We start from the raw sequence: 20,687 nt of genomic DNA on the forward strand, positions 1-20,687 counted from the left end.
TCTTCATCCCTATATGCTAAACTCCTCTCCCTTGTCTTGCGGGTCCCCTTGCTTTTGCCCTGCATGACCTACCTGGACCTTCCCTCCAACGGATGCCTCTTCGTTTTAGTCTAAGGAAACAGCAGCTGGAAGAAGAGCGCTGGCGGCAGGAAGAGGAAGCAGCAAGGCAGCGGCAAGCTGAGAAGGCAGCCCAGGAACATGCCCGGCACCAGCAGGAGGAGCTCCGCAGGAAACTCCTGGAAATGCAGAAGAAAAAGCAGGAGGAGGAGCGAGAACGCGCAGGTACGCCAAGGAAAGTTCCAGGTCTGAGGTGGGAAGGACCTTGGTAAGACGCCCTCCATGGCCTCCTCCTGTCAGTCAGTGTGGCCCCCTATTCTGTCAGCTTATCCACTGGCACTACGAGCTACCATTTCACTGGCATTGGCTCCCAGTACGTTTCTGAGCACAATTCAAAGTGTTGGTGCTGACCTTTAAAGCCCTAAACGGCCTCGGTCCAGTATACCTGAAGGAGCGTCTCCACCTCCATCGTTCTGCCCGGACACTAAGGTCCAGCGCCGAGGGTCTTCTGGCGGTTCCCTCGCTGCGAGAAGTGAGGTTACAGGGAACCAGGCAGAGGGCCTTCTCGGTAGTGGCACCCGCCCTGTGGAACACCCAGCAGATGTCAAGGCAATAAACAACTATTTTACTTTTAAAAGACAACTGAAAGCAGCCCTGTTTAGGGAAGTTTTTAATATTTAATGCTGTGTTGTTTTTAACACACGATTGGAAGCTGCCCAGAGTGGCTGGGGCAACTCAGCCAGATGAGCGGGGTATAAATTATTATTATTATTATTATTATTATTATTATTATTATTATTATTATTATTTCTCACAAAGCCCTTGAGTGCCCAGTACCACGTCATGTTGGGATGCTGTGGCATGTTAAGATGGCAGCCCTCTCTCTCTCTCTCTCTCTCTCTCTCTCTCTCTCTGTGTGTGTGTGTGTGTTTGTGTGTGTGTGTGTGTGTGTGTGTGTGTCCTTTTAAATATATTACTATATAATACTAATTGGGTACTCCACTTATCTCTGGACTTCAAACTGATCACAGCAGGTATCAACTATTATTATTATTATTATTAATTGAATTTTTATACCGCTCTCAGGGCGGTTCACAGAACAAAATCAGAATATAAAAACCACAATATATATAATCAAAATAAAAACAAGAATTCAATAACACACCCGCAAAAAAAGACCACATTTTAAAAAGGCATGAGATGTCAATCAAATCGACCAAAGGCCTGGTTTAAAAGGAACGTTTTTGCCTGACGCCTAAAGGTGTATAATGAAGACGCCAGGCAAACCTCCCTGGGGAGAGCATTCCACAGGCGGGGAGCCAAAGCAGAGAAGGCCCTGTTCTCGTGTTGCCACCTTCCGAACCTCTTGAGGAGGAGGCACACAAAGGAGGGCCTCAGAAGATGATCTCAGGGTCTGGGTAGGTTCATATGGAAAGAGGCAGTCCTTGAGGTATTGCGGTCCTGAGCCATTTAAAGCTTTATAGGTCTAAAGCAGGATTTTGAATTGGGCCCTGAAACTAATTGGTAGCCAGTGCAGTCGGACCAGGATCGGAGTAATATGCTCAAACGGCGTAATATGCTCTATTACACCCACTACTATCTATAACTATCTCTTTCCCTTAGAAGCGGAGAAGCGGAGGCAGAAAGAAAGGGAAATGCAGCTGGAAGAGGAACGCCGACTCTTAGCCGAGATGGCAGAAGAGCAGCGCTTGGAGTACGAGAGAAGGAAGCAGGAAGAAGAGGAGCGAGTGAGGCGTGAGGCTGAGGAGAGGAGGAGAAGGGAAGAGGAAGAGGCTAGGCTTGCATTAGAGGAAGCAAAGAGACAAGCCTTACTACTGGCAAGGTACACGGCTTCGTAAGATTTATCTGAAACTCTTGAGAATCAGTGCCAAGCAAGTGTAGACAAACCAATCTAGGTCGTAGAGATTGCCATTCAAGTTCTAAATGGCTGCTCCATGGGGTAGGAAACCTTTGGTCTGCCAGGTGTTGATGAACTACCGTATTTTTTCGCTCTATAGGACGCACTTTTTCCTTTCCAAAAATCAAGGGGAAATGTGTGTGTCCTATGGAGTGAATGCAGGCTCCTTGGCTTCAGCGATAGCAACGCGAAGCCTCTGAGGGAAGCAGAGGGAGCACTTCCTCCACACTCTGGAGGCTTCGTGTTGCCTGGAGAGCGAGAGGGGTCGGTGCCCACCAGGCGCAGGGGTCGCTCTCCAGGCTTCAAGGATAGCCACCTGAGGCCTTCGGAGCGGAGCGCAAGTTCCCACTGTGTTCCGCAGGCTTCGGTTCCTTTTGCTAAAGCCGGGAGAGCAAGACTCTCCCGGCTTCAGCAGAGAGGGAGAGCTGCGCAGCGCCCCTTCAGCGAAGCGGGAGGAGAAATGGAAGGGGCTCTGTTTCTTCTGCCGCTTCGCTGAAGGGGCGCTGAGCAGAGAGGGGGAGATTTTTTTTTTCTTGTTCTCCCCCTCTAAAACAAGGCGCGTCCTATGGTCCGGTGCATCCTATAGAGCGAAAAATACGGTACATTTCTCATCAGCAGCAGGCAGTATGCCCAATGAGCAGGGATTACGGGAGTTGAAGTTCCACAACAAGAGCCAGAGGTTCCCCACACCTGACTTAAAGGATCAGGTCTCTCATACCAGCAGCCTGCCTGGTCCTTAAGATCTGTTGTGGAGGTTCTGGCTGGGGCATGACTAGTTCAGCTGTGAAGCAGGGCCTCATCTGTGACTGCACCTAGATTATAGGACTCCCTGCCTCTGGAGGTGAATATTTGGCCTCTTGTCTCCTTACCATCTGGCCAAGACATTATTGCGCATTTGATCTCGGTGTTTTAATGGATTGAGACCCCATGGTTTTTAAGCTGCTTTTGGCCTCCCGTAAAGGTAAAGGGACCCCTGACCATTAGGTCCAGTCGTGACCAACTCTAGGGTTGCGACGCTCATCTCGCTTTATTGGCCAAGGGAGCCGGCATACAGCTTCCGGGTCATGTGGCCATGTGGTCATGTAGCCTATTTATCTACTTGCACTTTGACGTGCTTTCGAACTGGTAGGTGGGCAGGAGCAGGGACTGAGCAACAGGAGTTCACCCCACTGTGGGGATTCGAACCGCCAACCTTCTGATCAGCAAGTCCTAGGCTCTGTGGTTTAACCCACAGCGCCACCTATGTCCCTTGACCTACCTTACCTAGGTCTGATTTAGTGTTTCATTCCTTCTGTTTCATTGTATTATGTCATTAGTTGTGTGGTTTAAAAAAATAATAATTGTAAACCACCCTAAGGACAAGTTACCATATTTTTTGCTCTGTAAGACTCACTTTTTCCCTCCTAAAAAGTAAGGGGAAATGTGTGTGCGTATTATGGAGCGAATGCAGGTTGCGCAGCTATCCCAGAAGCCAGAACAGCAAGAGGGATTGCTGCTTTCGCTGCGCAGCGATCCCTCTTGCTGTTCTGCCTTCTGAGATTCAGAATATTTTTTTTCTTATTTTCCTCCTCCAAAAACTAGGTGCGTCTTGTGGTCTGGTGCATCTTATAGAGCGAAAAATAGGGTATATATATAAATTGTACAACAGAAAGTAATGGTCCGAGTTACCTGTTTACTGGTATTCATCCACCTCTCTGCTTTCAGACAAAGGGCGGACTTGGAGCAGGAGAAGGAATTCCATTATAAGCTGCTCGTGGAAGCTGGGGGGTTAGAACGACGGCAAGCGATTTCACGCCCATGGGTTTTTTCGTATTTCCAGCATCCTTTTTTAAATGTGGGAGATGAGGATTAGAGAGCGAGAACTTTTTCCAAGAACAACTCGCAGCCACGTAGCTGTGTTGTTCTCACCTTACTCCAAAATGTCAGCATCCCGTTATTCACTTGTATTTAATTCAATAGAGGCTGTGAATCCACATGATGAGAGCTGTTGCGTTCTGACTAATCATCTGGCAGATTCCCAGTCAAAAGCTATTGCCAAAGCCCTCTTTCTAAAACAAGCAACGGAGGGGGGAAATGGCTTCATCTGGACCACTGGGCAATTTCGGACACTGGGCATTATTTGTCGGCAAGAAGACACCTGGAGAGTCTAGAGAACCCACCATTGGAGAAGTCAGCTGTCAGTGAAATCGAATGAAAGTTGCACTCTGTTTTCTAAAACAGGAACAGCAGATTGGTGAGCCATAGGCAACATCAAGAAAACAAAGATCATGGCCACTGGTCCCATCACCTCCTGGCAAATAGAAGGGGAAGAAATGGAGGCAGTGAGAGATTTTACTTTCTTAGGCTCCATGATCACTGCAGATGGTGACAGCAGCCACGAAATTAAAAGACGCCTGCTCCTCGGGAGAAAAGCAATGACAAACCTAGACAGCATCTTAAAAAGCAGAGACATCACCTTGCCAACAAAGGTCCGTATAGTTAAAGCTATGGTTTTCCCAGTAGTGATGTATGGAAGTGACAGCTGGACCATAAAGAAGGCTGATCGCCGAAGAATGGATGCTTTTGAATTCTGGTGCTGGAGGAGACTCTTGAGAGTCCCATGGACTGCAAGAAGATCAACCCTATCCATTCTTAAGGAAATCAGCCCTGAGTGCTCACTGGAAGGACAGATCCTGAAGCTGAGACTCCCTGGAAAAGACCCTGGTGTTGGGAAAGATGGGGGGCACAAGGAGAAGGGGATGACAGAGGATGAGATGGTTGGATAGTGTTCTTGAAGCTACCAGCATGAGTTTGACCAAACTGCGGGAGTCAGTGGAAGACAGGAGTGCCTGGCGTGCTCTGGTCCATGGGGTCACGAAGAGTCGGACACAACTAAACAGCAACAGCAGCAGGCAACCTGTTTACTGCAAGTTAGTTTTGTCTGGACAACCCCCTGCCCCAATTCACTAGTTTTGCGCTTTCTCAAGGCCAGGGACGAGGAATCTGTGATCTTCCAGATGTTGAGACTGTGGCTTCATTCATCCCTGAACATTGGTTATGCTGATTGTTATGGGAGGGAGTTGGGAGTCCAACAACGTTCAATTCAGAGCGGCCTCGCCATACGACTACGGTTGCAATTCAAGTAGTGTCACACAAATGTCACCCTTAGGGCAGCCTTGGGCACTCCAGTTTTTATTTTATCTATCATTGCTAGCTTATGCTTCAGAATGGGGTACAGCTATAAAAACAGATCAATTCCCAGTTCACAAAGAGGTAAAACACCCAAGTGGGATTCATCCATCCAGGCTGATTAAAGGAGTTTCCTACAAATGTCTGAGGAACACAGACAAGTTTTAATGTGGCAGTGTTGACACCAAACATGCTTCTGAGAGGACAGGCCTACAAATGATACACCATTGCAGAGATCCTTTCCCATGTCAACTCATGTGATTTGTAATCCAGCACATAGCTGTCAAGTGTCCCTTATTTGAAGGGACAGTCCCTTATTCCAACGCCATGTCTCGCTGCTCTCCCTTATTGATGGATGTCCCTTAAATTTCAAAGGAAGCAGCTCCTCTCGCTCCCTGCCAGCCAGGGAGGAGGGAGGCACCAACTGTGTTGCTTGGCTGTGTTGCTCACCCAATAAAAAGTCTAAGAACGACTGGTGGGGGTAGAGCTTGCATGCCTTGTGTGTGGCTAGTTAATGCAAGCTGAGGGGGGTTTTGAATGCTAGATGCCATTTTGTTGCATGTGCTGCCGCAAACTTTGCAGTGCAAAGCCAGGCCGGGGAGCCATGTTAAGTTGAGGCTGCATAGGCCTGCATAGGCATGTGATTCAGATTCTATTCAGTTGAACCTCTGGTTACAAAGTTGGTTGGACAGTGTTCTCGAAGCTACCCAGCATGAGTTTGACCAGACTGCAGGAGGACAGGAAGACTGGAGTGCCTGGAACAGGTGAGGCTGCAGGTCCCTTATTTTCAAGGCTGCTGGTCCCTTATTTTCAAATATGTAAGTTGACAGCTATGATCCAGCAACACCTAGCAGGGCTCTGTGAGCCACCAGCTTGTAGAAACTGGAAATGGAACAGGATGCAAAATCCTGGCTCACTCATTTCTACAGAACGTGGGGGCAACGGATACCTATGAGCTAGTTGGCTTATTCATTCGTGTGGCCCAGGAAGAAGAGGAAAACAGCAGGTGCCAGGCTAAAAACACATTTCCATTCACGTTTCACTCAGCTTGTTTATTACTGTAGTCATGGATAACACTTAAACCCCATATGCCAATTTTTGAAAACAAATTTTAATTTTTAAAAAAAGTTTAGCATGTGTACAAAAAGGCATCAGAAGTGGGACATGGGAACTACAAGCATTGGAGAAGATCCATTAACACTTTACAATTAAGTGCCAGCTTAAAAATAAAATTAAACTCACAATCAAATGGTGTATTAAAAACATGCTTAAGAACATTGCAGTCTCAATTTCTGTCCTTTCCCCAATCCCCTTGCAAGAGGGAAAAACAAAAGAGGTAGAGCAATGTGTTTCTAATCCTGCCACCATCATACCATAAACCTGAGCTAAAGGGCCCCTTCTAGCATGACAGGTTTTCTATGACACTGTTCCGCGATTTACTAAAATAGGGATGGAGGTCAAAAAGTGTTCAGTGGGATAACCAATCGGGGAATACAGTTTTCCAACCCTCAATTAAGAATACTACTTCACAGAACAAACTCCACAAAAACTGATGAATAGCTTTTATTTTGGAAAGCTGCTCTAACTATTCACCATTTGGTTTGGGACAGCGTTGGCTTGAAACATATTTTCAGGAATCCCTATACCCTAAGAACGCTTACGTGTGCTCCCTGGAAATCAGTTAGGCTTACTTCTACGTAATACAAGAAATAAGGTTTGGCGCAAGGGCTTTGATGCTGATCCTACGAAGTCACACGACAAAACTTTGCAGTTCACAGGATGAAATTCTCAATCATGTCTTGCAAGTAGCTCTGGCCAGTCTCACACTAGTATTATGCAAGCAAGCAGAGCTCATGCATGGTTTTCGTTGCCACAGAGTACAGCATTTGATGAACCTCAAGATTAGCTAGGATTTCCAATGCAACACAAGGCGCTCAGTTTAGAAAGAGTTATGCATGCTTAAACTGCATTAAAATCAATGGAGCAAGTTAGCTGCGGCTAATTTGAGCTCCGTCAATTTTAAGTGAGCATTTTCTGTGACTATTCAAAACAAACACCTTAGTGTGCCCCTTTTAAAAAGGTCATGAAGTGTTCGTGGCAGGGGGCTAACAAAATGCTTGGGCACCCCCCCCCCCAATTCTTACAACCTTTTTCAACATTACGCTAACATTAGTTTTCAGAACCGAGGAGGCATTTACAAAAGACATCTATTAGTTGAAGATAGACTGCTACTTAAAATTTGAGAGCAAGCGGCAAAGAGCGTGCTAGTTCGCAAGGTGGAATAACAAAATCAGTTGTTGCCACACTGTCATATCCTCAGGCTGAAAGCCAGTGTTCCTTAAATATTCCTCACTGCTTTTGCCAAACAGTATCCAAGCACAGGTATCTCAAAAAATGCAGATGCTAATAAATTTGTTTCCTCTCATTTATTTAAAGGGAAGCCAGTACAGTCTATGTGTGCATTCAAAAACCACATCTCAGGCCAAAAGGTACCACCAAAGAGTGAAATGATTAGCAACTCTCAGTACATGAAAGTACTAAAATCAGAATGTTCCTGGGCTCTTCCGCCGATGAAAAATCAGTAGGATTTCCCAAGTTCTCTTCGGTGATTTCATGTATCTCATACCCAAGAAAAAGACTACATTTCCCCATCTGGGTGCTGTTCTGTCCTAGGCCACCAGCAAATGATACAGAACAAAGTTTGAGGACATAATCTGAGGACATACAGTAATCCTTTCACTGCTAAGCTCTCAGAAAAGCGTCTGTAACTTAAAATCCACAAGTAAAAGCCGCACGTTAAAAAAAACACCTTGGGGCCAATACGGAAATTTTAGGAAACCTTTGCGCCCAATCTGGCAGATCTGTCAACGTGGTTGAAATATATGAGCCCTGTGAACACACAAATGCGCGTGTGGGTGGCGGGTGTTTTTCTAAAGAGGAAACGGGGGAAACAGGGAGGTACAACTGCAGTGGGAGCACAAGAATTCAGTACAATGAAAACAAATGATAGCGTATAATGAGCACAAGTATTTATAACAGACATTTGTAAATAAGACCCCAGATACGGGTGTACGGTGCCGGTTTCAATTCAGTGTTATATACCACATTACAAAAGAACTATTATTTAAAAATAAGAAAAGAATAAAAGGGAAAGGAGGGGTGGGGAGCAAACAATCTAAATTGTTGAATGGCCTCCTGTCTGTTCCTGATAAACTTCAATCACATCTTCTTCTTCCATCCCAAGCTGTAAAATAGGAAACAATTATTATTTTGGAAAAAATAGATATTCTGTATTCAGAACCATTGTTATTTTTCTTGTGGTTGTTAAGACATGACAGTAAACAAGAGAAGTTTGCAAACAAGCAGCCCCTGGTTATGTAAAATTACTGCCTTTAGTCAGATTCAAAACAGGAAGACTGGTTGAAATCATTGATTTCCTCATTTGTACTCTTGACATTTCCTTTTTTAAAAAAGTTGCAGTCACTGTTCTATCTAACCATAAAAAAATGTGTACAGTGGTGCCTCGCAAGACGAAATTAATTCGTTCCGCAAGTCTTTTCGTCTTGCGAGTTTTTCATCTTGCGAAGCACGGTTTCCCATAGGAATGCATTAAAAATCAATTAATGTGTTCCTATGGAAACCGCCTTCAGACCAGGTCCGGGGACAGTCTGTCCCCCGACCTCTTCTGAAGGCCGGCGGGGGCGAAAGTCTTTGCTTCCCCCCCGCCTGCCTTCCCGGGAGAGCGGAGAAATGCAGCGCTGCGTTTCTCCGCTCTCCGGGAAGGTAGGCAGGGGGGAGCAAAGACTTTTGCCCCCCGCCAGCCTTCAGAAGAGGTCCAGGACCTCTTCTGAAGGCGGGCGGGGGGCAAAAGTCTTTGCTCCCCCCCGCCTGCCTTCAAAAGCCATCCAGGATAGCGGGAAGCGCTTCCCTGCTATCCCGGACTGCTTTTAAAATGCTGGCGGAGGGGAGCAAAGCCTTTCGGCCCCCGCCGGCCTTCCTGGACCTCTTCTGAAGGCTGGAGGGGGGGGAAAGGCTTTGCTCCCCACCGCTAGCATTTAAAAGAGGTCCCCGGAGATTTCCCTATGGGCTTTCTTCTTGCGAAGCAAGCCCATAGGGAAATTCGTTTTGTGAAGCGCCTCCAAAACGGAAAACCCTTTCGTCTAGCGGGTTTTTCGTCTTGCGAGGCGTTCGTCTTGCGGGGCACCACTGTATTTACAACTACATACTGTTTTATACCACCTAGGAGGGTAGACTTGAACTGTTATTTCTAACTACACACACACTACAAATTGCTCTCATTTCAAAATATAGATTTCCATTTGTCTCTATACACGTATAAAAACAGTGAGAAAGACAATTATAAAAAAACAGCCAGAACTGCATAGAAGTTTCCAGAAGCAAATGTCAATGCGTTCCGCCCCCTTCCCGAAAATGTGATTCGACTGGTTGTCATTAATATTCCTAATTTGAAAACCAAGCACAATCTGAAAGATTAAGTTTTCAGAGGGCATCAGCTGGAAGCAAAAGGATGGCATCTCCTTGTAAAGGGGCTAAATTCTAGTGCCGTACGATAACTTGGTGCTGCATCACCCCATTTTGTGCAATGACAATAATGCTCAGTTCCCCCCCCCCCAAGCAGATCTTTTACCCATCACACACTCTTTACATAAGAGATCCTGAATGCGTTTGGTACCAAATCGTAAGTCCAAGTTAAGAAACTGTGAAATGCAAGCCAAGCTTTGCTTTAACATGGCTGAGTTCAGATTGCCTTTAAACTGTTGTTTTTAAAAACAGCAACCTAACTGCAGCTTAATTACCGTATTTTTTGCTCTATAAGACGCACTTTTTCCCTCTTAAAAAGTAAGGGGAAATGTGTGTGCATCTTATGGAGCGAATGCAGGCTGCGCAGCTATCCCAGAAGCCAGAAGAGCAAGAGGGATCACTGCTTTCGCTGTGTTGTTCTGGCTTCTGAGATTCAGAATATTTTTTTTCTTGTTTTCCTCCTCCAAAAACTAGGTGCATTTTATGGTCTGGTGTGTCTTATAGGGCGAAAAACCAATTTTAAATTGGTTTTTGAAAACAGATTCCCCCCCCCCTCTTTTTGATCCACTTGGTGGGGAGGTGCTACATTCACCATTTGCAAATCCTCTGGGGGCTGCAAGTGTGGCCGAAATTAGACATAGCCACTCCATGCTCTTGCACACAAATCAGATGTGGAGAATAAAGGTAAAGGGACCCCTGACCATTAGGTCCAGTCGTGGCCGACTCTGGGGTTGCGGCGCTCATCTCGCTTTATTGGCCGAGAGAGCCGGCATACAGCTTCTGGGTCATGTGGCCAGCATGACCAAGCCGCTTCTGGCGAACCAGAGCAGCACACAGAAACGCCGTTTACCTTCCCACCGGAGCGGTACCTATTTATCTACTTGCACTGGTGTGCTTTCGAACTGCTAGGTTGGCAGGAGCAGGGACCGAGCAACAGGAGCTCACCCCGTCGCGGAGATTCGAACCACTGACCTTCAGATTGGCAAGTCCTAGGCTCTGTGGTTTAGACCACAGCACCACCCGCGTCCCTTGATGAGGAGAATAACTACTCATCAAATGATCCATCCAATGAACAGGGAGAGGAGACTTTGCATCTCTATCAGGGCACTAAAGTTGGGCGGAAACCCGGTGCTTTCATTTTTGCCACCACCAAAACTGGTGGAGGTCGTGGGTCCCATAGAAAATTTGTTGGGGTTGTGTGTGGCTAATTCAGCCCCAAAGCTGGGAGTAAGCTACCCCTGCTTTAACCTTCCAAACAGTCTGAGCCACACATTTGGCAGTGTGCACAGTGAAAAACGTACCTCTTTTGGAGTATGATTATCAGTAATTCTCTGACCCTCAAAGAGGAACCTGAGTGAATTCATAGGAACTCCCTGAAAAGGGAAAAGAGGGAGAAATTACTTTATTCCAACTTGTAAGACACGCACAAAAAGAACCGAAAAATGTAGATGTTGCTTCTTCTTTTTCTCTTTCTTCGGTCTAATGGAAGAATTGAAGCACCAATAAATTCTCTCATGAGCTGAAAAGCATGGAATATGTAAGTTAAGGAACCCAACCTTAGCTTCTGTACCATGTACAGGGCAAGTACGTTTTATAGTCACACACACTGTGCTTGCTTATAACCTAATCTCCATGCACCTGCCCTTCTGCCTGGTCATTCAGATCAAATAATCTTCTGCAGATCATCAGCAAGTTATATCCTTATTTTAATCCTGTTGTTGCTTTCGTTGTTTCAATAGTTTATCGCCCACCACCCTGAAAGCATTTTGCTTTCTTACTGTGTTTATAGCTCACCTTTCTTCCATCGTGGAACCCAAGGCAGCCCGGGTCCGGTATGCCCCATGGAGGACCTTAAGATCCATAAATAGCAACACCCTAGAGGTCCCGGGCCCTAAGGAAGTTAGATTAGCCTCAACCAGAGCCAGGGCCTTTTCAACACTGGCTCCGGCCTGGTGGAACGCTCTGTCTCATGAGACCAGGGCCCTGCAGGATCTGATTTCTTTCCCCAGGGCCTGTAAGAAAGAGTTGTTCTGCCTGGCCTTTGGCTTGGAACCAATTTGATTCCCTCCCCCTCTTTCTTTTTTCCTTTCTCCTCCTGTGATGAGGCTGCATTTTAATGTTTTAAGGTTGCAGTTTAATCTTGTTTTTTAAGTCATATTTCAATCAACTTGTTTTTATATTGGTTGTTAGCCGCCCTGAGCCCGGTCTTGGCTGAGGAGGGCGGGGTATAAATAATAATAATTATTATAATTATTATTATTATTATTATTATTACAATGCAAGAATCCTGCCAAACAGCCATCCCAGGATGGGATCAAACCCCCATCCTTCTGGTTAACAGCCAAAGGCCCATTGCACCACAGAGACCCTAAAAGCTAACACAGGTGTCATCATCACAAAATTTCATGTTAACACAACACAATATTCCTCTTCATTTTCTCAATTCCACTTTCACAGGAAGAGAAGTGTATTTTAAGAAGGAAAATAAAGAGCCCCCAAATTTCACAAACCTGTCTCTGACAGTACGATTCTTTAAGTTTTTTTAGATGCGTTGTCATTTTCACCTTGAAGTGTATTTCGCTGCTGTCCTGCAAACAGAATACAAAATCTATTAGCTTTCCCACACGTTATTAAAAGGCAGTTGGTTTCTCCAACAGTTTATAATGGAAGATAATGCTCAAACGTTCGTCTTACATTTGTTTGACTGCTTGTTCCTTCAATATATCTATTACGAGTAGCTAATGAATAATCTGCAAGAATTATTGGACTGCAAGAAGATCAAACCTCTCCATTCTGAAGGAAATCAGCCCTGAGTGCTCACTGGAAGGACAGATCCTGAAGCTGAGGCTCCAATACTCTGGCCACCTCATGAGAAGAGAAGACACCCTGGAATAGACCCTGATGTTGGGAAAGATTGAGGGCACAAGGAGAAGGGGACAACAGAGGACGAGATGGTTGGACAGTGTTCTCAAAGCTACCAGCATGTTTGACCAAACTGCGGGAGGCAGTGGAAGACAGGAATGCCTGGCGTGCTCTGGTCCATGGGGTCACGAAGAGTCGGACATGACTAAACAACAACAAGAACAACAAAATGAATAATCTGAAGTTTCATTTTGTTCTGTTTTAAAATAGATGGGGTTATCTTTGCTTTGCAAGGTGATAGAGCAAGTGGTTGCTGAACAACTCCAGGCACGCCTGGAAGAAGCGGACCATTTGGATCCCTTCCAGTCGGGATTCAGGCCTCATCATGGGACTGAAGCTGCCTTGGCTGTGCTGGTCGATGATCTCCGGCAGGCTAGGGACAAAGGTGAGAGCTGTTCCCTAGTTATGCTGGATCTCTCAGCGGCTTTTGATACCATCTACCATAACATCCTTCTGGACCATCTAGAGGGGCTGGGAGCTGGGGGCACTGTTATACAGTGGTTCCGCTCCTTCCTCCTGGGCCATTTTCAGAAAGTGGTGGTAGAGGATGAGTGTTCAGACCCCCGGGCTCTCACTTGTGGGGTACCTCAGGGTTCTGTCCTCTCCCCCATGCTTTTTAACATCTACATGCAGCCGCTGGGAGAGATCATCAGGGGGTTTGGGTTGGACGTTCATCAATATGCAGATGATACCCAGCTCTACCTCTCTTTTAAATCAGAACCAGTGAAGGCGGTGAAGGTCCTGGAGGCGGTTGGAGGATGGATGGCGGTTAACAGATTGAGGTTGAATCCTGACAAGACAGAAGTACTGTTTTGGGGGGGACGGGGCAGGTGGGTGTGGAGGACTCCCGAGTCCTGAATGGGGTAACTGTGCCCCTGAAGGACCAGGTGCACAGCCTGGGAGTCATTTTGGACTCACATCTATCCATCGAGGCGCAGATCATTTCTGTGTCCAAGGTGACTGTTTACCAGCTCCATCTGGTATGCAGGCTGAGACCCTATCTGCCCGCACACTGTCTCGCCAGAGTGGTGCATGCTCTAGTTATCTCCCGCTTGAACTACTGCAATGCACTCTACGTGGGGCTACCTTTGAAGGTGACCCGGAAACTACAACTAATCCAGAATGCAGCAGCTAGACTGGTGACTGGGAGCGGCCGCCGAGACCACATAACACTGGTCTTGAAAGACCTACATTGGTTCCCAGTATGTTTCTGAGCACAATTCAAAGTGTTGGTCCTGACCTTTAAAGCCCTAAATGGCCTCGGTCCAGTATACCTGAAGGAACATCACCCCCATCGTTCTGCCTAGACAGTGACTAGGGCCTTCTGGCAGTTCCCTCGCTGCGAGAAGCCAAGTTACAGGGAACCAGTTAGAGGGCCTTCTCACTGGTGGCACCTGCCCTGTGGAACGCCCTACCACCAGATGTCAAAGAGAAGAACAACTACCAGCCTTTTAGAAGACATCTGAAGGCAGCCCTCTTTAGGGAAGATTTTAATGTTTAACAGACTACTGTATTTTAATACTTTGTTGGAAGCCGCCCAGAGTGGCTGGGGAAACCTAGCCAGATGGGTGGGGTATAAATAAATTATTATTATTATTATTATTATTATTATTATTATTATTATCATTATTATTATTATTATCATTATTATCATCATCATCATCTTAAATTCTGGACTTGTGCCTTTATTGAAATGTGTCCTTTATTCACCAGCTTTGGCTAGCATAAACAAAACCACAACCCATAGCAAAACCATCAGCCTTTGCATGTCAACACATTCATCAGCCTTGTAACAAGTCAAACCATCTAAACAGTCCACTTATCTACTCAGAGTGGCAGTAGCTATGCAACGTCTCAGGCAGAGGTTGTTTTTAGTCCAGCTGTCCAACATCATTTTAAGCAGAGATGAGAGGAACTGAACCTAAGACCTTCTGCATGAAAAGCATGCGTCAATGTGTATACGTTTGATGAAGAAGAAGAGTTTAGATTTGATATCCTGCTTTATCACTACCCGAGGAAGTCTCAAAGTGGCTAACATTCTCCTTTCCCTTCTTCCCCCACAACAAACACTCTGTGAGGTGAGGTGGGGCTGAGAGACTTCAGAGAAGTGTGACTAGCCCAAGGTCACCCAGCAGCTGCATGTGGAGGAGCGGAGACGCAAACCCGGTTCCCATTGCTTTTAACCACTACACCACAGTCCACCCAGTGTTTAAACTTATACCAGTGGAACAATTGAAATGTTCACATTATAATAGACTATTTAAGAGCTCACCTGCCCGATGACTTTGAGTTTAATGTATTCTCCCTCTTTCTTATCTCCCAAGTCCTCTGCTGAAGGTTTGGCTTCCTGCACAGGAAAAGGAAACAAAAAAACAAAAACAAAAAATGAAGTGATAAACTACAATACAAACTATTTCCACTGGTCAATTCTATGATAGCTTTTTGCAAAATTTACGATGAATTAGCGCCACAATAAGAACCTATACCTATTAAATTAATCAGACAGAATACACAGTCAACTTATGTGGGGTAATAAAAAAGCTCAGCCATGTCCCATGTGAAATTAGCGCACAACCTAATATTTTCCCATAGTAACACATTGCAGGCAAAGCAATGGTGATCAAGCTTGCCTTTCAGAGAAACCTGCTTGCAACGAACTGATCTTCTCAATGAGTAACCCTGCTTCTCTAGAAGCTTTCCCACTTTGAAAATAACTATACTGTATTGGGACTGGTGTGGAACGTTTTCAAGTCCATGCACAAGCAAAAAGCACCAACAGCTCTGCTTTATAATGAGCTACAGAGCACAACGATGGGAGCAATTGCCTTCTTAGTGTTTTTATTCTTGATCTGGAAAAACAAGAATTTAGGCACTTTCAGGAGAGCCAGACTCCCCCAAATAATTATTTTGAGTTCTCCAAAGTGGCAACTGGGGGGCTTGGTACGCCTTTTCTGGGTAGCTCCCCATCTCTGAAATGATCTCCCCAGGGAAACTCCCTCTCGGAAAAGACTATTTCCCCAAGCCTTTTTTAAAGCAATTGAATCTATATAGTTTCATTCTCTTCCAGTCTTAGTGCTTTCACCTCTGTTGCTTTAATTACATTACTGCTTTAACAGGAGTGGGGAGCCACCCCAAGAACACTTTCCTGGAGGGCAGGCTATCATTTTTTAAATAAGCAAAGCAAGTTCTCTTGCAAGGCTCACATCTTTTAAAAAGGCTTTGCAAGTACTGAAAAGATCTGCAGAAAGGACAGCACTGCACTCCTTAGTACTTCTTGCTGAGCCAAAATCTTGCTTAAACCTTCAATTTATCTTTTTCATAGCTTGAAGGCGGGGGAATGTGTTTAGTTCACCCCACAACAGACTGTTTGCCAACCAGAAGCGAATACAGTGGACGCTCAGGTTGCGAACGTGATCCGTGTGGCATGCAGGTTCACAACCCGCAACTGCGGGTTTCAATTCGGCACTTCTGTGCATGCGCAAAGCACGATTTAGCGCTTCTACACATGCGCAACTGCCAAAACCTGGAAAACAAAAAATGTTTCGGTACTTCCAGGTTTCAGCGGTCCACAACCCGAAAAAACGCAACCTGAAGGGGCTGTAACCCATGGCTGTACTAAAATAAATTGGCAGTAACAGTGAACATACTTCCAGTCTTCTTCTATCGTCTCCTCTCCCAGGTCTCGGATTCTGAGACCTATCTACAAAAATATTGTAAACTGTATGAATGTTAAGAAGGATGCTAGAGTATAAACAACTTGGCACCATTAAGCTAGAGGAAGTGAACTATGAAGATAAGCTAAATTTAAGAAAAGATTAATATTTGGAAGTTCTAAGTTATATTTAATGTTTTAAGATTTGAGTAAAAAGATATTTAAAACTAGAGATATAACATTGGAAAATTAGACAATAAGAATAGAAACAAGGGGATAAATTTGCTGGACAAAGTTTTGTAGACAAGAACGCAGGAGCGGGAGATGTGAGGGAGTCCAAAGAAGCTAAGAAAATTAAGTTATGAGATGTGATATTGTTCTGTTTATTGGCATTGTAATTAAAATAAAACTGTTAATAAATATTTTTTTTTTTAAATCAGTGAATATACTTCTTCCACAGCAGAACATGATCATAGTTTGTATTGCTGATGAACAGAAACATTTATAAGGTAACGCTTCTAGCCTCTCAGAACCTGAAAATGTGCCGAGTAAATGCAAGACCAGAGGAATTGGGAGCAATAAAGCGGCCCTGTTTAAAAGGATAAGAAATCAGCTAACCACTGTTGCCAAACATGTAAATGGAGAAGGTAGAGTTTTGAACAATTTGAAATCAATTAAAATACAATTGTAATTTAACACCTGCATACCTGACCCAGATATAAACCCTTAGCTCACCATGACATTCATCTATGAGAAATGACTTGATACTGAAGACAAACACAAATAAGAACTTGCAGATTTATGTGTTTTGAGCCACAGCTCACGTCAAATCTGTTTATGCTACTGCTACAAAGAAACGAATGTAGCACTGCTGCTGATTGTTTCCCTATTGTTTTCATTTCATTAACATCATATTTATAACGGAAGTTAATGCAGTGTTTAAGTTCTTGAAAGGGTGTTCTGTTTAACACTACAGTTCATTAACGACATTAAGTAAAACAGCCACAGTAGTAAAACAAAGTTAATTATAACCTATAAACGCAATATCAATCGACGGATGAGCTACCAGTAGCTTTTCGGAGGGTTTTTGTTTTGTTTTGTTTTTTGCAATTTAGAATAGAAATTGATGAACGGTTGAAGTGCAGCATTACGGAAAGTAAACAAAGGGTAAGTATGGAATGAGGGAAATAATTATTAATGGTTAGAGTTAAAGGAGAGATACTGTGTTGGGGGAAACTAGTGTCACTAAAACAAAGTCTTATACCATCTTTAAGACTAACAAATTCATGATGGGTTAAGTTTTCACACCAAGTATTTATGCGCCATAACAGGAAAAGCTCCGAAAAGATATATTCATGTTTTTAAAAAATGACTATGTTTGGATGCAACACCTAAGTTTAGCTTCGGGCTTCTATGCTTCCCTCCAGCGTGACCCCAGGGAAGTAGAAAGTGTTATGTCTGAACCCAGGAAAAACTGTGGTTAGCCTTCAACTTCAAACTGTGGTTTATGCTGCTGGCTTGCTCCAAAAGGCTTTAGTTTACATTAACCGCAATTTAGGGTTTTGACGTAACCTTTTAAATTAACTGCAGTTTAGTATTAATTTAAAAGGACGCAACCAGTCCCCTCCTGACAGTTATGCTGGTAGTGGAACACTCATACCCTTAACCCCAGTTTACATTCGAATTGGGCCAATAGGATAAATATTCTGTACTAGCTGAAAAATAGCTAGCTGAACCATTTTTTTTAAAAAATTAACAGCTGCAACCAAACCATTTCACAATTCTTATTCGATCACGGTATCAAATAGATTTTCTCCCATTCACACAAAAACCCCCAAACATACACCCAACACTGCAGCCAAACATTCACCATGGCAAGAAATGATCTCCTACTCAAGGACATCTCACACAAAGCGAAACAGGGGACATCATTTTTGCAAGGTCTTTCCAGGGAAGGCACACATACAAAATATGGAGGCCAGAGGCTAGGATCTAAACCAGGCATAGGCAAACTCGGCCCTCCAGCTGTTTTGGGACGACAACTCCCATCATCCCTAGCTAACAGGACCAGCGGTCAGGGATGATGGGGACTGTAGTCCCAAAACATCTGGAGGGCCGGGTTTGCCTATGCCTGATCTAAACCAATGGCTTAAAGTGACAAGAAAACAGATTCTGACTCAAAACATCAGGAAGAACTCTTTTGACAGTTAACAGCTGTTGGACAGTGGACTCCCACTAGAGGCAGAATCGTGCAGTCGGAAGGGACCCGAGGGTCCTCTAGTCCAACCCATTGCGACGCACCGACGTGGGGCTGGGAACCCACCCACCACCCTGAAAATTCAGGGTCTCATGCTCTAATGCCCCGAGCCGACCCACAGGTTGGCGCACCCGCCTCGCACGGGATCTTTTGAGCAGAGGTTGGGGGTGGCCACCGCCTGCCCTGTAGGATCTAGTTGAGATCCCTGCATTGCAAGGGGGGCGGGGGGTTGGACTAGATGACCCTGGGGGTCCCTGCCATCCTATGTCGCTTTTGTTTGTTGGCTTGCTTTCCCCACCCCCCACCCCACTGAAATGCTATGGGGGGGGTCATAAATGAAACAAGAAGAAGATGGGGACCCCGACAAACCCCAGCCCCCCTTTTTTTGGTCAAAAGGACCCACAGCTCCAACCCTCCCCTCCCCAAATCCCCTCTCTCGCTTTATCCCACGTAGGGACCCCAAAGTGTGGGGGATCCGAAATGAATCAAGAAGAGGAGAGGGACCCCGACAAACCCCAGCCCCCCTTTTTTGGGGGGGTCAAAAGGCCCCACGGCCAGACCCACAGCTCCAACCCTCCCCAAATCCCCTCTCTCGCTTTATCCCACGTAGGGACCCCAAAAGTGTGGGGTGGGAGAGGAAAGAGGGCGAAACACCGCCCCCCCACCCCACAACCCGGGGGTCTAAAGCCTTCGAGGGGCGTCTATGGGGCGGGGAGGAGGCGCCTCCGCCTGCCGGCCTTGCGCTTTATTACCCCCGGGGCTTTTCCTTCCCCCTTCCCGGGGGATCCCGGAGAGGCCTCGGCGGGGAAAGGAGGAGGAGGAGGGAAGCGGCTACCTGGTCCGACATGGCTCCCCGCCGCAGGCTCAGCTGGGCCGGCCGCCTCCGCCTCCCTCCGCCGCCAAGGAGCAGCCTCCGCCGCCGCCGCCTGCCTTCAGTTCTTCTTCTTCCTCCTCCTCCTCTTCTTCCTCCTCCTGCCTTCTTTCTCTCTCCCTCTTTCTCGGAGACACGGAGCGGAGACGGAGAGCACAACCCCCAGGCCGGCGAAGGAGGGAGTTCCTCTGCGCCTGAGCTCACTTCCCGCTCCCTGACGCGGCGGCGGAGGAGGAGAAAGAAGCTTCTCCTCCTTTCCTTTCGCTTCCCTTTATTCCCTCCTTCTTTCCTTCCCTCCTTCTTCTCCTTCGACGGCACGAACGGCGGCACCTTGGCTCACCAGAACTTAAGCCGTTGCGAAACCAAAGCGTTCCACAACCGAGGCGCGCAACGTAATGCGCAACGATTTGAGAAAAAAGCAGTTATAAGCTCTAGTTATTTTTCCCTACCGATAGGGAGCCCACTTAAGGATTCTATTTTTTTTTAAAAGGAATATTTATTGGTATTTTCAGCATACATGCAAAATCAAAAACAAAAATACAAAAATAAAAACAACACAAAAATACAAAAAAAATCAAAACTTAACAACAGTTAAAAACACACAAAGTTTCAATTACTTATTTTCTTTTACCTTATTTCTCAGACCTCCTCACACCTCCCCTTCTTGTATTCCAATTTAGATTGTCATTTCAGCAAGTCCTTAACTTATTTCTCCACTTTAACTTAATAATTTGTTCTAACATGCTGTTATTTTACTTTTCTTCTTTCTTCCATTTCCTCAATTTATTTTTACAAACCTTATTTCTATTTGAATTAAAGACCAATTTTAACTTATCCAAATTTACCCATCAATACTTATACCTCATTAATTGTTCTTAAACCTTTTTCCTAAAGTCGACCAAAATTTCCCTTCCACGGTTTTCCCAATTTCCATACAACTAGCAAAAATATAAATATAAAAACAAAGGAAATTATATTTGTATACCCTTTGGATTCCCAAACTCCACCCCAACCAATATCCATCAGTCTTTATATGTTATTTAGCCTGGAGATCTCACGTCCGAGACCCTTAAATCTCTCTCAGTTCCTCTCTGCCAGTCTTTTTGATAGTCTTTGATATTAAACCCCCACTTAAGGACTCTATACGGGCTTTTGGATACCCCATAAGGGAAGAAGGACAGATTTTGTTTACAACGCTAGCAGTTTGGGGGAAATGTTATTACTATGTTCAAAAAAATATTTTTTTAAAAAAATTCTCTTTTCAGGAATATCAAATCTGTCTGTACTCCCCCACTCTCTT

At 45.2% G+C, this 20,687-nt stretch overlaps 2 protein-coding genes across 3 annotated transcripts in view; one reads left to right on the plus strand and one right to left on the minus strand.

Annotated features, from left to right (window-relative positions):
- Positions 1–5,117, plus strand: part of KIAA2012 — an 84,348-nt gene extending 79,231 nt beyond the window's left edge. The window contains exons 19-21 of the mRNA XM_081926621.1: positions 110–282; positions 1,681–1,900; positions 3,680–5,117. Of these exons, the coding sequence (XP_081782747.1) occupies positions 110–282; positions 1,681–1,900; positions 3,680–3,827 (541 nt within the window). The 3' untranslated portion in view covers positions 3,828–5,117. The remainder of the gene's footprint in view (positions 1–109; positions 283–1,680; positions 1,901–3,679) is intronic.
- A 1,117-nt stretch (positions 5,118–6,234) lies between these two features.
- SUMO1 (small ubiquitin like modifier 1) lies at positions 6,235–19,689 on the minus strand. 2 transcript variants are annotated; one of them, XM_081899429.1, is made up of 5 exons: positions 19,352–19,689; positions 14,880–14,954; positions 12,196–12,273; positions 10,987–11,058; positions 6,235–8,387 (listed from the first exon to the last, which is right to left on the minus strand). In XM_081899429.1, exons 1-5 carry the CDS (start codon positions 19,361–19,363, stop codon positions 8,319–8,321), a joined length of 306 nt encoding a protein of 101 aa, XP_081755555.1. In that variant the 5' UTR covers positions 19,364–19,689; the 3' UTR covers positions 6,235–8,318. The 2 variants fall into 2 exon arrangements, with proteins under 2 accessions (XP_081755555.1, XP_081755556.1); XM_081899430.1 differs by lacking the exon at positions 6,235–8,387 and adding an exon at positions 10,236–10,289 and having other exon boundaries at positions 10,943–11,058.
- Positions 19,690–20,687: the final 998 nt, after the last annotated feature.

The sequence above is a fragment of the Podarcis melisellensis genome (assembly GCF_964234715.1).
Source record: "Podarcis melisellensis genome assembly, chromosome: 1".
In the NCBI taxonomy this organism is placed as follows: domain Eukaryota; kingdom Metazoa; phylum Chordata; class Lepidosauria; order Squamata; family Lacertidae; genus Podarcis; species Podarcis melisellensis.